General features: G+C 39.3%; 1 protein-coding gene across 1 annotated transcript; it reads right to left on the bottom strand.

Annotated features, from left to right (window-relative positions):
* Nucleotides 1-215: 215 nt before the first annotated feature.
* Nucleotides 216-10,121, bottom strand: LOC139727400 (monocarboxylate transporter 12-like). Its single transcript, XM_071638356.1, has 4 exons — nucleotides 9,896-10,121; nucleotides 3,773-3,913; nucleotides 1,506-2,360; nucleotides 216-352 (listed from the first exon to the last, which is right to left on the bottom strand). Exons 1-4 carry the CDS (start codon nucleotides 10,119-10,121, stop codon nucleotides 216-218), a joined length of 1,359 nt encoding a protein of 452 aa, XP_071494457.1.
* Between the last annotated feature and the right edge of the window lie 8,264 nt (nucleotides 10,122-18,385).

Consider the following 18,385-nt stretch of genomic DNA (forward strand, 5'->3'; position numbering starts at 1 on the left):
ACATGCCATTTTTACGTCAGCGTGGTTGGAATGGTTGGTGTTTAATCTATAGTCATAGTAAGAACCTATTTTCTAAGTTAGTAGTATTTATACAAGGTTTATGGACGCAATATGCACCAACAACGACTTACATTCTCGCCCATGACCAGCGGCTTTAACAATTTCCTCAATACCATAAGCCTAGAAATCAGCTCAGTAGGTAAAACCTAGTTTTTCTATCCTTTTTCTCTCCTTTTCCTCATCGTTCGATCAACGACTTCGGTGATGATGAGGTTGATGAGCGCTGTGATTTGAGCCACTCCCAATGACACAAAGACGGTTGCGTAAGACTTGGTAACGTCGAAGATATGACCTGTCATTAAATAGAAACAGAAAAAGTAGAGCCACAAAGAATCAGATAATCATTTCATTTGTTGGCACATGCTACATTTTCATGAACAAATCATTCAAGATATGATTAAACTAATAATACAGTTTGACATCATAATGGTAACATAGGCTTATCAAAATCGATCGGCAATGTAAATTGCATTATTCTCTTGAGGAAAGTTTGATGGGATTGCAGGGCTTGACACAAAAGACAAAGCTTTAAAGCGTGGCAGCCCTGGAAGAAAGCCATAATCTGCTTTTTTATACTTGTTTTACAACAGGTACGTGTGCATGAGGAATGCTGGCACCTCCACCCCCCCCCCCCCCCCCCCCCACGTGACATGGAGCATAGGCAAGCTGTGATTACAACCCCCCCCCCCCAAAAAAAAAAAAAAAAAAAAAAGTTTGAATTCTACTTCCAATGATAATTTGTTTGCGTTCGTACTCTAGCAAATCCCTATTAAGATGAATAAGTGACAGCTTATATGACAGGCTTCAGCTTTGAGACAATATTATGGCCAGCATTAATTTACCTTGATTACCAAAACGAAAGAAAGAATAATTTTGCCTACAACTTTTACATCAGATTTTGTAGGCATTTGTGAGTATAACTTCACTTTTAACGGCAAGACTCTTACACTTAGAAGCACGACAGACACTATCTCGTACAAGTGGTAGTTGGTTAATATTTCAGAAAAATCTGATTGGACTTAGTTAACTTAGACTTTGTTAACTTTTCAGAAAAATCTGATTTTGTAAAAATATGACGGTAGATACTGTATTTGCATCAGAAATAAGCCACATACATAGGCTCACATATCCACACACGCAGTTTTCTGGAGAGATTCACGTCAAATTTACGGAATGGTATCGGCTTCGAACGATTGCAGCAGGTAGATGCCACTTTCTTCAAAGTGGAACCAAATTCCCTATCGTTACTAATTCGGTTATTTCTACCCTTTCTAATCTTCGCTCATTTTCGTTTAGTATCTCTTTTTTATTTAATTTGATTTAATTTATTTATTTTTGCTGTTGTATGTATGTTTTAACTGGGCAATTTTTAGCCAATGTTATCGGCAAAATTGGACCTTGAAACCATGCAACTGCGATTCTCGAACTCCGGGCAGCCTACGTACCTGACAGTATGTCACCGCAGATAGCACCGGCACCACACATCATCGAGTTACACGCCAGGGCCACAGACACATTCTCCTCACGGCGGACAGTCTTCTTCAGCAAGGCGTGAGGAGTAGAGTCAAGAATGAACATGACGAATCCTTGAACACAAGAGTTGATGGCCTGGTAGACGAATGCCGTACCCAGGTGTAGAATGAAAAACGAAACGGCGCAAAGTAAACAGCAACAGGCAAAGATTAGGTTGGGGTTCCAATCGAAGCGTATAAGGACGAGGAAGAGGATTCTTCCAAAGACACCACTGATACCAGCTATGCTAGAGAGGAATACAGCACGAGAGCGCTCAATGCCAAGCCATTCTGCCTGAGGCACGAGAAATAACATCCATGCGTAAAGAACGTAATTTGTCAAGAATATTGCCGGTGTAGCGAGCGTGTACATCGGCTCAGAAACGTAAACGAACGATTTCAGTCGATCTAGGAGCGACCTTCCACATCCCGAGGGTGTTTCCGTTTCTTGCGCCAATTCTGTTTCTTGGTTTAATGTTTCTGATCCCTCGACCACCAAGAGTTCATCCTGCTCCATCTTGGTAGCCGAAGCCCGTCTCAATTCGTGGCGGTCCATCGGAGGTCGGACCACGGCTCCGCATGCCACAGCATTAAGGCATATCCCGCCAAGGATAAGGAATGCCCCGCTCTGTCCGTAGGCTTCTAACGATCTCTCAACGATGACTGGTAGGCAGAAGGCGCCAAATGTTGAACCGAAGAGGGTTAAAGTGTTGTAGAAAATAAACGAGGTGGGATAGTAGTCGTTTATTGCGACGAAGAGAGGAAAGACAGTTATGGACATCCCGAAACCTAATAAGAGATGTGAAGGAAGACGTCAAGTTACATGGATTGTTCAAATACCGTTCAGCGATTGGATGAAGCGATCAAGTGATTATGGACTACTTGTACTTTCCTCCACAAGAAAATATTTATATTTTAAAGATGACAAATTATGCCGACAGAACGATGATGTACAATATGTATGTATATCACAATCATTAAAGAATGATTATTTCTATGCTAATATGATGACAGAATATGAGCATTTCTTGATATTAAGCTAATGAATACGGAAACCAGACATACACGTATTATGTAAATTGCGGGTGCTTAAGTTGTGTGCAATGGCGCACTGTATGATGTGGGCTTGATGACACTTTGAAAAAGACTCCAGTGGCCCGGGGAATTAAAGAAGAAAAGGATGCGTTGCTCTGACTGAAACTAATATGATTAACATAATAGTACATAATAATTATTCCCGTGTAAAACGTGCAGCATGTTGTAATAGTATCACATCGCAGGGTTCGCAGTAGCGATGGATATCTCTGTATATGTATATATATATATATATATATATATATATATATACCTTTAAAAAAAAAAAAACCTCTTTCCAGTCTTCATGGGGGCTTTTACCCCAATAAGTGGACATTTCTCTACGGCCTAATATAAAAGGAGGGCTCAAGTATGTAACCTCGGATCCCTTTCTGTTACTAATAGTAAGACGGAGTAGGAAGAATCATGGCGCATGTTATACTGATATTAGTATAATGTCGCTTCTAAATGAAAAGTTTGTAAAGTTTCGGTGCCTCCATCGCAGTATTGGAAGATTACTACCGTTTGTGATGTCACTGTAAGTGAACGATATAAAGAAAATATAAAAAGAATTCCACAAAACTTTTCTTTAAAAATGAAAGTGCACATCCCCTAGAGTTGTTACTGACATAGTTATATTAAGAGTAATATTTTTATCTGCTTTCTGAAAGAGGTAAGTCAACGATGTGCGCCTTTATTAAGTGAAAATACCTGGAATCTCCTCAATATCTTTTGCAACATCGTTGTTCCTGCGTTAAGTCACCAAATATTGTTTGATTGTTGTTGTTTTTTTCACCAAACATGTCTAGCGCGTAAATTGGCTGCTTCGAAACCTTCAAAAAATTACACATTTTCATATAGGATTGCCCTATTTTCCCTCAATTTTGCTGACGTGTTCTGCTATATTCCCTCAATCCTCATATTGGGGTTTCATTCTCCTAGGAAGGTTATATCACCAGCTAAATAACAGTTTGCTCTCTAACCAAACGAGTCTGATGCTTAAGGAGTCCAATGCCTAGTGTGTTTTGTCATGCGATATTCGTGAAAAAACAGACTTCGTATTTCGAAGAATGGAGCATAAGTATCAGTGTCAAGAACATTTCAACTTTTAATCTAGATTAGTTTACCTATTGCCGATGTCAGCAAAGCCAGTGGAATGACCGATTCGATGAATGGGAAGCACATGAGGGGCACTGCAGAGAGGAATCCTCCGATGACTGCTAGGACCCTGGCATTCACCACTCTCAGTAACAGGTGCGCAAGGGGAGCTGTTCAGTGGGAGAGATGAAAATTGGAATGATTATATTGTACTCAGGAGATTATGGTATTTAGCTCTCTGCCGGATCCTGATCTAGCCCCTGACCTTCAGATTGCCAAACGCGTTTACTACTCGATCCCCCAGGATTGTTTGTCGTTGCTCACATTGTCCCTAAGTATAATTTTTATGACACTTTTCCCCTCAAGCCAATATAGGAGAGATGTGAGGTGATGACGTCATTCCTTAAAATTAATTAATATTACTATTCAGTAAATAGGCTTACATCGGCCTTACAATTAAACTTTAAACTTCCATAACATGCAATGCCATGTTATGCCCGTTTTTGCTGGAACGTTCACCGCTTACTCGACTTATCAAAGTCAACTTGAGCATAATAACATTATTCAGAGTTGCTCTATTTAATCGTAAGCAGTTTAGCCATGTTTACGATTCAATGTATTGCCGGTAGGATACGTGTCATGAGTGCATAAATCGCATCCAGTGGTGCTGACACATTTCTATGATCTTGTTTTATTTTGTTATTCATCATACTTCGATCACGATCGTACAAACATTGATAGAATGTCAGTGGAAGGAACGTGTCTGTCGGTGTACATCAAAGAACAACTTCAAAGCGTATTTGGTTTGAAGATTATTTGCATTGCAGACACCGCGTACATTGATCTATCTTTGAATTGAGTTTATCACAGTACAATCACTGTTCCGAATCGTGGAATGACAACACGCTGAAAATTTCCCTTTAGCAGTGCGTGTAGCATTTGTTTTACGATATTCTACAAAAGGCAGATAGAGTAATTGTAAGGCACATTATTGTCATCTTGATCTCTCTCTTTGATTTGAGTTACTCATACAATCGCTGTTGCGAATAGTGGAATCGGAACACACTAAATGAATTCCCTTTAGCAGTGAGTACAGCATTTGTTTTACGTTTCCTTTTCTTTTTCTTTTTACAAATTGTATATAGCGTAATTGTGAAGCACATTATTGCCTTACGAAACATATTCTACAAATCAATGCTTAAGACAATGGATTGCCAAATTACTGGATTTTCCTTTTTGACAAGAAGTCACGAAGTGGCATGTACACTCACGAACTTCCGTCACAGCGTCGTGTATTTTAGACGTTTACCTGCGTGGGGTATGACGAGGACACTATAACGTTATGAAGAGTTCGATCGGAAAATTGGCTAAACGCCATTTTACGCATTTTACAGTAGGTGTATCATGAGATATTGGACAATAGAACAAAATAAAATCTTTCAAGTGGTACCCCATTTGTAACATAGCCAGCAATGTTCTTGAGGTTATAATTCAAAAGTCTAATCTTTCTCATTATTTTCTTGGTTTTTAGCAGCTTCAGTCGTAAATAATTATTTCAACATAACGACAATTAAGCTAAGTCTGTTTGCAATTAAACTCTTCATATCAGTAGGATTATCGCACGATACATGATGACGCATATCCATGAACAATCATAACTTATTTAAAAGGTGTTTAAAAGTTACCGAAGTAATTGTTATGTTATAAAAAACCCAAACAAACACGTCGGAGCTCATTACAATGCATTGTAACTATGTCCATTTCATTTTACTATGGTACAACCATTTTGTTTTGTTTTTTTCCAGTGCTCAAAGTCAACTGGAAAACAAAACATGGCACTACTATTACATTATCTTCAGTCAATCAACAGGAAGACAATCGGGTTTTTAGGAGACTCAAACACTGTTTTGTTGGGGTTTTACTCTTTTTGTTTCATAAATAGTACGGAATGGCATTTTAAGTATAGAAAATGTAGGCAACATCATTTCGGCAAGAAGGAAAAGAGAGAGCTATATGAGATTCCGTAAAATGTTTGAATTGTTTCAAGGAAAGTGACGTACCCACATTATTTGCAAATAGAAAAGGGAAACTAGAAAAGCTTCCCTCTAATCATTTTAGATATACGTGTCAAGGGAAACTAAATATAACTGAAGGGCTATATACACTTCACTAGGCATATTGATTCCTTCAATTCCCTGCACGTCTATGAGTGGAAGTCGCCCTGAATAGGCTTAAAATACCGGTGTTGTGGTTGGTACGTCGTGCGTTGTTCTGGCGAGTTCTGCCATCTCCAAATTGCGATGGTCGGCAACGATTGCCTGTCTTGTGCATCGTGTGTGTTGTGTGTATTATCGAGATACTTGTGTGTGGATCATGTGAGAGGGAGTAGAGGAAAAGATCTTACCAACACAATGCAGCAACAATGAAAGTGTATTAACGGACCCGGTAACTCACTACCAGCAAGTCATACATTTATATTACGTACTCTTTGTATGATATTGCTGGTAAAATAATATTGTTCACGCTATGACGGATACAGAGGTACTTGATAACATTTTGCACTTTCGTTGTCATGTGTGCACCTTTTGTTCAGTGGATACATTACAAAGTACCATATACCCACTGCAATTGAGAGGCGTTGCATTGCATAATAATGGATAATTGTACCCATTGGACATTTTCAAAGCATTGCACTGGAAACAAAGCTATTCATAATATTGCCGCCCTCTTACTCTTTATAAAAGGTAATTTGAAAATGGTGTGGAGTAGCACTTTGAATCCTTTTTTTTTCGCCCGCTCTGTTTCGAGGAAACAATGACTTTTGGGGATGAGATGCTTGGTAAACATGCATTTCCTTTATCTTGTGTATACTTACAGAACCACAACAATAAATTAACACAACCGCAAAATCTTATAGAAGATGATTTTTTTTTTTTGTTTAGCTACAGGTAAATCAGGGACTATTATCGTAATTGATATGATTATCCTATCTGTAAAGATGTAAACACCTGGTTCATGAGTGTGGTGATGGAATCATGAAGTCACTCAGAAGTAGTGTTTATACTTATACCACAATCCTTCAAATCAAGTACACGATAATTCATTTAAGGACACAATTGACGACAGCTATCATAAGAAAGAATTAATGGTATAGAGGGAGTCTCTTTTCATAGAAGAGAAATGGGGATCACCGTTAAAAAAGGTAAACTCTAAAATCCCACAAGTAAAGGAATAGTGAGAAAAGTGAAAGTCAAGATCGTTTTCGCGAAACATGGGGATGATGAAATTGCCACAGAACTCTCGTACAATAGCTATACGATAGAGAAAGTTTCATTATCTATATTCACATGTTTACATGGCATGGTACATAACAAAAGACACATGCATGGATACAGAATAAAAGGTACCAGAAAATAGCATGATATTCTAATCAAGTCCGATACCTGTCTGATACAAAGGTGTTTTTTTTTTTTGGTTTTTTTTTACCTCCATATGGTGTAAGCAAACTAGCAGAAAAGCCATTATTAACCGAAGTCACCATCGCGTCTTTTGTCGAACAATACCAACATCATTCGATGTTTGTGTTTTCTCACGGAAGCATCGGTGTAAGCACGGAGGGTTTTTTTTTTTTTGTTGTTGCTGTTTTTGTTTTTTTTTTACCTCCATGGTGTAAACAAAATAGCAGAAAAGCCAACATCATTCGAGAGTGACCGATATTCTTCTCTAAAGAATCTGTGTGAACTTTGACATTCCTTAGGGGTTTTTCCATTTCTGATATGATTTTGAATTACATTATTGTAGTTTCTGTATACTGTATACTTTCTTTATGAAAGCATGGAGTAGCTCCATGATTGAAATCAAACGGATCATGAAGGTTTAGTAGGTCTTTGTGTTTCCTGTGGTCCTTTTGAAAGCGTGAGTGTCAGAATACAATTCTGTTACACGTTCTATCTACGACTAAGGTACAGTGTAAGGAACTGTATATCACATTCCAGGGATGAGTCAATTACGCAATCACAAGCTGGTGATGTAAGCTGTAGTGTGTCTGGTCAGTAGGCCCAGGGAGGTGAGTCTCACCTCCCTGGTAGGCCCTGTTTATTTTGTGTCAACAATAGTGTCAACTTATCAAGGGTTTGTGCTGGAATGACTCAGGTCTCGATACATTCGGAAACTGACTAAGCCAGTCTTGATTTCTTCAATATACACATTATTGAGGTATCCTAGAAAAGAAACCACTGACAACTCACTATCCTCGATTTCGTTCAGGAATTCTCTTTAAGGTATGGGAGCAATAATTTAACACTTTGTGTGCCAGCCGGCCTTTTTGTTTCATCTGCAAATGGTTAAAATGCCTTTGAGCAAGAGTTTTAACTAGTTATTGACAGTGTGCGGTGGTGGTAGAAAGAAACAGTGTACAGATTGCAAGGAAAAGTTGCAATGCCATACACAAAAGGTCTCTATTTTCCCTTTTCTTGTTTATTTCATTTCATCTTGCTGTCAATAATAAATTGAACACTGGTCAATTCAGAAGAACAAAGAGGCAACGCGTTGATATATTCAAGCAAAATACTCGCTTAATTAGCAGGTTTAAAAGCCAGCTGTGTGTAGCGGCAATATTCCAATAATTATCTCTTGTATACCCACATAAAATAAATACCGTTCGTCGGGCACACAAGGCGTCTCGCGATTAGGGCATCCCGCTGCATCGATGATGCGGTAACTATAAGCTCCAACTTATCGCTTACTTTGAATGACAATGAAGAATATGTGTGTCGAACTCTTTACGGGAGCTCTTCAGGACGCTACCAGGGAATAACAATTATGCGTTCCCCTCCAGCATGTACACCGCTTCTCAAGAAATCAATTATCTGAGGTTTAAGGTATACTCTATGCATCTAGGCGCTCTCATCCCATCTGTACAGTATGTCAAAAATAAATCAGTAGATTTTCGCATTGATAACTTCGAATATGATTAAACTGTCTGAATGCTATCTCAAGTTCTTAAGATATAACATCGTAGCTACATTTTTTCAGAAGCATTCAATATGATTTAGTGGTCACAGAAAAATGTGGATAATATCGTAAAGCATGTCATGGGTCTGATTCTTCCAAGTTTAGCACTTAGACAATGTTGGATGCTCTTCGAACTGCATAATGTGTGAACACAGTGAACACAATGAACACAATGGACAGAACTTGGAGGAAAGGGATTCTGACATGCTCTACAAAACTACTCAATTCTCTTTGACTGAGGCAAATATTGTATGGGGTTTTCTATAAGATATGGGTAATATGTTACCGTTTCTTACCCTGAAATGGTATTAAGATTGATTCACTGCATTAAAGTATCATTGCGGAGGGTTCCGTTGTAATTCTTAAGGAACATACGGTATCTCTTTCGTCTCGTCAACAACATGTCGAATCCTGAAACATCCCACTAAAGTAGAGTTGTGTTGAGTGGGACGTATACATTGTTAATGTTCTTAGGCAAGCTTTCATTTCTTTTTGAATTAAAAAAAAAAACAACCTATAGTCCACTATATCTGCTGGCGATTTATTTAAGTCCACCACAAGGGGAAGTATAACCTTTAACAAAAGACTTATTTTTGACGTTTTAACGTGATTCGCCTGTTTTCAACCGTATTGTTACTTCTACATACCCAGATAACACAGTGTTAATCATACCAGGGAGGTGGAATACATACTAGGGCCTATACAGTACAATGGTCCTCCCCACAGCTCAATCAATATGAATCGAACCGCCAACCGTAGATCTACGACGTCGATTCGTGGTCGAATTCCACTGGCCAGTGCAGTTCGTAGAAAACACTATTACTACTTCTACTACTACTACTGCTGCCGCTGCTGCTGCTACTACTACTACTACTACTAAACTACTACCGGTACTACTACTAGATCTACTACTACTATACTGCTACAGGTCTATACAACCGCTATCATTATCATTACTTCTATATTTCTAGAACAACAACTACTAGTACTACTATTACTATACTTCTACTATTAATAGTATAGTAGCACTATATGATACTAATAGGAAAAGTGATAATAACAATGATGGTAATAATAACAATAATAACAACAACAATAATAATAATAACAACAACAATAATAATATGCATGTTACCTACCAGAAAAGTACATGAGAGTTGCCGGCATACTGCAAATCATCGCCATGGTCTTGTAGTCAGTTTTGTAACGAGCGACCATCTCTGGGAGCAGAACGCCGAAGGATTTAGCCAGTCCCGCGTCGAGAAACATGAGTGCGAACTTGGCGAGAACAATGACATATCTCCAAGGGTCCGTTGAATCTCTTGTTGCCAATCCCCGTCTTGTCACAGCTTGTCGTTTCGCCATGTTTCGCCGGTAGACCTTACCGAACAAAACTTCCCACGCAGCAGTATCAATACACTTTATTTCTCAAAGTGCCAACTGACCGATGACGTGAGGAAAGGCTATCGCATTTAAGCCCATGTTAAAGGTCAAGCCTATAACACACGCCAGTTTCTAATTCAATACTATCTATCGCTTGCATGTACACCCATGAGATGGTCTGTTTACGTGACCAGCAGCAAATTCTAGTGTGTCCGTGCGGAGAACGCGCACCTTTGTCTCTTAGGCTGCGTTCACATAGAAGTATACTATTCGGGTATTCGGGCTCGTTTTTCGAGGGCACGCGAACAGCTTGAATCGAACGATAGGATTTCCTCACACCGGTTCACACAGGAGGGCACTATTCGAAAGTACCGAATAGCTGCGTAAAGTATAGCAAAGTGGGAATCGAACTTGTTCGATTTTCTTGCAGCGTATACCGTCTCTCGTTTATGAAATAATGACACTTTTGGTCTGGATTTGCCCTTTAGCAAAAATAAGCATGTAGACTGACATTCTGATGCAGTTTAGAAATTGTTGATAAGATTTGCTGGGATGTAGGAGGAAGAAATCCTCACTGCATGGGATGGTGAGTTGACGGTGCGGGTGATGGTGTATTCGGTGCTCGAATGGCGAATACGCGAATACCGAATACCGAATACTTCTATGTGAACGCAGCCTTACATGCAGCATTCTGTCCAGCATCAGGGAGCAAGGCGCGCACTGTGCACACCCAAGGCCCCCTTGTGAAGATTTAGTGATCCGTTAGTTTTTCTTTTTATGTGTTTGAGTACGAGGTCATCCTTCTGTTGGCAGCTAGTTGGTTTTTGTGTTCAGCAAGTCACTTGTGCTGATTGCAGCCTTGCCACAATGGGTGTGTATATGATATGGGTGTGTGTGAGGGGGGAGGGGATGATATCTTAATGATCTGTGTATAGGGAAGGGTATGCAAATACTGAGTGCGTTGACTTTGACGATCATAAAAGGCCACAAAACATTAATTCCTTGATATCACGAAGAGATTGAACATGAAATGAGTATCGGCAACCCAACGTCGTTACGGACAACCCCAAATTTATTGAGTCATAAGAGACTCCACAGATTTAATCAACGCTTGTGACATTTTGTCGATCTTGCAGAGATTCCATTACTTCGGTGTGGTCATTTCTGCTTGGTGTGTGCAAATTCACGAAATATTTTCTTATCTACTGAATAGCAAAGAGTCTTGCAGAATTTCTTTTAAAAATAACTTAATTGAATCATCACTGACAAAGTCGGGAAACATTATAATGCCCTGGTCAGACCGCTCTTAGAATATAGTTCCTGTGTATGGAATGGATTTACACGAGTGAATGAATGAATCTGTTCAGAGGAAAGGGACCAAATTATAGTATCTGCCGAGGTTAGATCATTGCCATGAGCTACTCAAGTCTTTTGGAATCCATCCCTCGGGTAGAGTTGTGACCCTGCAGACAATCATGATTCAAGTCTTTAAGAAATTGCATGAAATGGAAGATCTGATCCAGCCGCTCAGTCGTTAATGGTCGAATTAGAATACACGCATTCATAAGTGTTCAAATTGTATCAGGGAAGATGTCGTACCAGCGACATGTATAATCAGACTGTCAACCAGAGATCGGGGAATTCCTGAGACAGTCTACCTGCTGATGCTGTCGAGGCATCATCAGTTTTAGGTCTAATGTCAATGACCACTGGAAACAGAAGTATGAACAAATCAACCGAGACTAAATAAGCTGACCACCCCGTGGATACATCACATGGAACTTAATCCATTGGATGACAGGCTCAGCATTAGGTCTGCTGAATAGCCATCTACAAGTATTTGTCTTATACTTGGTGTCATCACGGGTAATTTTGGTTATATAACCTTTGCCACGCAAAATGGCATTTGCAAATCACTCGAGAAGTTTAATATTGTTCCTGTCTGAAGCAGTTTAGCGATGTCTTACAGGAATTCCGCTAACCATTTGATTTCTTTCTTTCGGTGTAGTCCCGAGTGCCACTAAGCCTTGAACCACATCGTCCATACCTTCCGTTATCGGGTCCCTATTGTTCTGGAGGCTGTTATGATAGTTCATGCATGGCACTGTTGAAAAGACAACGGGAATAAGTGAACGCCTTATCCCCATGTTTTCAAGACATAATATCTATATTGTCTCTTCACAATAGGTATAATAGTACAGGCTGTAGAATGCTGCCGAAAGAATAAAGTGGACGGGTTTCTGCGTTCCTTAGCTTTGATTGGCTGAAGTGAGCATATCTACAAGTGACTTCCGGCGTATCAAATATAAAACTATACGCTGCGATAGAGCAGTGGGGATTTAAATAGGATAGTAGTAATAACTCTTCAACAGCCTTTAAACAATTTCCCAAAATATGGACAGAGTTTTTATTTTCTTTTGCGTTTGCTATTGCACCTGACGCCAATAAGAGGGAAATGGACGCAATTTTTGTATGCGCTTTCGCGAGGTTATATACCATGACTACAGCGGTCAGTCTGTTTGAAGAAGAAGAAAAGGAAAGATGAGAATTGAAGCGGATTAGTCTACTTAGGTGAACAATAGAGATCAGTGCTGCTAGTCGAGAAATGCATGAGACAGAAACTCTGTTCTCATCCATCTGTACAAAGCTACTATAAGTCTATCTTGTGAACCGATGATTAAATAAGAACGATCGCATGAGGGGTAGAATCAATTGATTGCAGCAAAGTCATAGTAACTGATGTATCGAAAGCTCTATAAAGTGACATTCTAAAAGTGAACATTCGAAGAAAATTACCATTTGGCACAAATTTGTATGCTGTGTTTATGCTAGGATCTTGGAGAAGACAAAATATAAGACTTGTACTGCACGACTTAAACAGTATAGCAAGGCCAAGCGAATGCTGGCAGTGACTTTTGCCGAAGTTTTTGGGGTGGGCAAGTGCCTGAGAGACATGTAATATTTCCTTTTATTGTAGTTGAAAGATTGCCGTTACTGATTGTCGTTATATCTTAAGAGCAGATCATTTTGAATGACACGGAAAAGAATTAGATGCACTTTGCTATTGGTATACGGTATTTAAATCAGCTAAATACCAATAAAACGGTCACCAAGGAAAACGGTTACATCCTTGAACCTGTGCATTGTCTATAGGACGTAGCATGATTTTGCTTGCTGATTCCATTCAATGACGTCACAAGCATGACAAGTATCACACGTGTTCGGCGAGTTTCGGTAGGCAGAATGGAGAATGGTATTCTCCTTGCTTTTTTTTTCCGTGAAATCAGGAATTGTAATAACTGGGGTTTTCTTAAACTCTTTTTGCAATTTCATGAAATACTATTTATGTTTTTATATCTTTGAATGGATAGTTTAAGATCCATATATAGTCTGGTAAGGCTATAAATATTCGGCTTGTAGAACTTTTCGTTTCTACATGTGACAATGTCTGAATTCAAAACAAATTGAAGTCTTTGATTGTTACGTATTTGCCCAGTTCATATACTGTACCATATAGGGGGAGGTGGAAGTGGAACAAGTGAAATGTTTACAGGTCCTCCGTTGTAACTGCCAAGCCGTGGATAAGACTCCAGACTCCCAATCCAAGATTCAGAGTTCCGATTCCCTCCCAGTGCTTATGTCTTTGGACGAGATGTTTTTACCCACAATGTCCCTCTCGACCCAGATGTATACATTGTTACAACACTGGTAACGCTAGGGTAATAATAACGGCAGGGCCCTCTGGTAGAGCAGTTGCAACACTGAATAGGCTATAAGCTGGATAAAGAAGACCGTATCATTGTTGTAGCTACCGAATCCTAAAAAAGCCATCCACAGAGAAGTCAAGATAATTCCTCGCCTTCTCGACATTTTTGGGTCCGAGAAATAGAAAAAGACGGAAAATCAGTTGTGAAATCTCTTCTTCTCGTTCTTTCGAACCTCAAAAAAGTCAAGATCAAATTATCATAATTATCTATGAACTATCATTACGACAGTCTTGTTCTGTAAAGAGTTTCCGAAAGGTGAGGTGAGTCTTTACGCCGTTCTCCCTCTAACAGGAAAACCTGAAAAATGTATCCTCAACCACCAGTTCCTACTTTTGTACACCCTTGACGAAACGCTATTAAAAGGCCGCATCAAAACGGTGTCCAGGCCTATGACATAGCTATTCTTTGATTCTTGGATTACACTGTAAAATGGACATTTTGACAAGAACTAGAAATTAGCATCATAAAATGACCATCATGAACTAGATTGGAAGGACCTTTTGCGAGTTTCCTTCCAGTTAAGCTGAAAGATATGGAAAATCAGTACATGCATGTAGGAGCAACATACCCTATCTAGCGATGAGTCCAGTCCTTCTATAAGAAGACCTCAAAACATCAGCTTAAGCAATATTAATCAAATACTTCAGTTCATTTCAGTTTTTTATTGTTTTCCACCAAGCAAGGAGTGAAACAAAGTATAATTTATTATAAAGTATACGTAAAACAATTACATAGCATCATTAAATCCAATCAAGGAAAGAAGAAGTACAAAACGAAAAGTGAATCGCATACTAGTGTTTTATAATAAGATATGATTAAAGTAGTATAGTAGGCCTATTTAAGTAGAAGTACAAACGAAAGTGAATCGCAAAATATGTAAGATATAATATAAGTGGTATATATACAGCGTAGTATTTAAGTAGACGTACAAAACGAAAATGAATCGCACAGCATAATAACATATGATATAAATAGTGTAACTAAATTGTAATCATACTCTTTTTTTCAAAACATTGTATCTATTAAAGGACTTATAAAGTGTTGTTGACCTGGGCCCCGTTGCTAGAAACTTTGCGTTTAAACGCAACTTGCAACTGATTGTCACTGGCCAATCAAAACCATTGTTGCATGCATGTCTTCTTAATAGGGCAGACCCTGAGCCAATCAGAATGGTTGTTTCAAAATTAGCAATTATTTGCAATTGATTGCAACTTTCTTGCAAGGGGGCCCTGATCAGACGCCGAGGTATGTCTTACACAGTATCATAAAGATCGACACTGTGTAAAGAGCTAAAAGCAAAATGTGACGCGTTAGCCATGAATTTGGAAGGAGAAACTCAGGAGTAAACAGGCTCTCCACCTAATCCCGGAGACAGAAGTTGCGTGAAAATAAATATACAGACCTGGAAGAAAGAGAGAAACGGGAAAGGGATACACACATACATGAAACAAGGGAGGTGAGAAGTACCTCCCTAATGAAACGTACAACCATGAGTGACACAAGGCATTGGAAGGAGGAAGACAACGTGAGTTGTTGTTTAATCATGACTTTATTCAAGTTCAAGTAAGTGTGAGAATAACAAATATACAAAAGAACCAGGTCCACCGTTTCATTCAAAACGAATGGCAGGTTTAGACACGTACATGAGGATACAAAACAACAATATTAGGGTTTACATTATTGCAACCCATATCACACATAGAATATCAAATATTACCGGTGATCAATCAATAAAAACAATCAATACATGATACTATTTCTGTGTTACAACAACAGCAGTGATGTAGTTATCATCCGCAGTATTAATACAATAATCCGCATTAAAATATAATATAATAAATTATACAAATACACATATAGGCCTATATATATGCATATACATACATATACACACACATATACGTATATACAAAAAAAAAACTACATAAACCTTATTGTCATCATCATCTCATCAAATCTTCACCAACGTTAATCTTTATTTGGCTCTGTGCCCCATACCCCCTACCACATATTATAATTATCAAGACCCATCTTATTTACAACTATAAATCTTTTTCAACCTAAAACCAAAAACTATAAACAAACATTTCTACATTTTTTTTCAATTACCCATTCACCCATAATATTGCAGTGCATCAATACTAATCTCATCTCAACTTTCCAAACATATCATTTAACCTCAAATTCCTTTCCTTTCCAACAAAAAACAAAACATTAAAAAAATGCGAAATCCAAACCAGCCGCAGCGGCAGAATAAACTTTCACCCGCTATCCCCATCTCCTACCTGCGGCTACCCTCCTCCTCCCCCCCCCCCCCCCCCACCTTCCCGGGGAAAAAAAAAAAGAATCTACAGCCAATACCACATATAAACCGTAAATATCTGCGCCTGTATATTATACAAACAATAAATATCTATATCAATAATTATAACATACCTCAAACAATATTCTATAATTATATCACATACATAACACATGATTACAAACAGACTTACAGACCGGCAAACATATTCCTGTACTTCCACTTCGGCTTCATAGTGGGTGTGAATATTGCATAACTATAAGTCATGGATCTAGGTGCCGTACCTCCCCCCAAGCTCTCTCTTTCCTGGCATAAAATATTGAAAAAGAGGAGAGTATGGCGAGTTTAGAGAGTGTCTGGAAAAATTCGTTTGGACGAATCTTTGAACCTGTTATTCTCAGAATTCGCTTTAAACGGCTTTTGTTCCCCCGGTCTATTAGGCCCCTTGCCCCGACTTCTATCGCGTGGAATGACACTGAGTAGCCCTTATCCTGGGTGTCCCGCACAATTGAATTATACTTTTCTACTTTTCTTTGATGTGCATCCTTGAGGTTCATTTCAAAGGGAACAGTTAGTTCAACAATCGTGATATCTTGTTCTTCCTTAAGGATAACTAAATCTGGGCGCAAACTTGTAGTGAGAATATGGGGAGGTATGGTGCCCCCGGCGATTGAGTGCCCCTCTAAGTCAGTGTAAATCGTCCCGTTGGACAGATTTTCAAGGAATGTTTTGTACATCTCAGCAGGTTGTTATGACGCCACTCGTATCTATCTAGAAAAACTGGGCAGTTTGAAAGTATATGGTGCAAAGTGCCAGTGGTGCCCGGGCAGAAGACACATTTATCACTGAGGCGTTTACCCCAGGTGTGCAAGTTTGTGTAGGAGGGCAGAGAATCTATACACGCATTGATAATGATAATTAATGGTAATTTTGGGGAGGTTATACATGATCGATTTCCATGTTAGATTCTCATTTTCCAGTAACAGTAATGATGTGAATTTCCCCTGCACTAAGAGTGGCGCTACTCCATCAGTCCAGTGTTTCACTGTATCCTCCTCTATTACCTGCTTAACCATTTTCTTTACTGCGTTCCATGAGCTTATCTGCACATTAACTAAATTTCCCACTTTACCATGAGTTACGTTACAATTCACAACAGTGGACTGTTTACGTGCCCAATTTGACTCTCTTTCAATGGCGGAGTCAATCGCTTGGTTAACGACACTATCAGCTTTGACTCTCGATCTGGTGAAAGCTAGAGATTGAGACTGGCGGTAGATGTCAGATAGGCTGGGGATGTTGAGACCATGGGGTAAGTGAACGATTGCGATGTTAGCACCACGAGCGGGAATACCTAACCATTTTTTCAGATGTTTGTCGGTCATTACATCGAGTTTATCTAGGTGGGTCTTTTGCAGTGTATGAACTGTAAGCAAAAAACGGATAGAATTTAGCAGGTAACGTGAATAGATGGCAACCTTAAACTCCGGACGGACACATGTTTCTTCAATTCTTTGCATCTTGACCATTATTATTAGGGACCGTGAAGACGCACTCGTAGTTAGCAAACCTCGAGGTTTGCTCGATGTTTCGAGCCACGAGAAATCTTATGGTTAGCGCTCTAACCACGAGCCGCAGGGAGGGGGGGGGGGGTCCCCACTCGTAGTTAAGCACCGTGTGGACACAAAAAACAACGAACTCGAAGTTAAGAGTGACCTCGCCGTAAACTCCAGCCCCCACAATTTCCCTCTGCTTCCGGGTCAACCTCCCAAACGTACACCACAAATACACTACACGTGAAAAACCTATGACGCACGACACAACAACATCATCTTTTCTTCCCATGCGCTTGATCTCTGAAACTGAACACGTCGAACTCGCTACTGTATTCTATATTCTTCTCCGACGCTAAAAAAAAAAAAATGTTTTCGACGAATATCTTCATAAAGGCATATTAAAAGTCATCAGTGCAGTGCTATCTCTGCATACCATGACAGAGAAAAAGAGTACCTGTAAGCGAGTCTGACAGGGTTGGACTAAAGAATAAATAGACGCCTTTTTAGCAGTGTGGGCTGAAACTTCCGGTTTTGTGGTTTTAACCCGTTGAGGACGAGTCCCGAGTATACTCGGGCAGGTGTCTATGGGAAATGCATGTTGTAGCAAAATCAGTCCGTCCT

This window comes from Diadema antillarum, unplaced genomic scaffold (assembly GCF_040938485.1).
Source record: "Diadema antillarum isolate AM-2024a unplaced genomic scaffold, OU_Dant_1.0 seq00000130_RagTag, whole genome shotgun sequence".
NCBI lineage: Eukaryota > Metazoa > Echinodermata > Echinoidea > Diadematoida > Diadematidae > Diadema > Diadema antillarum.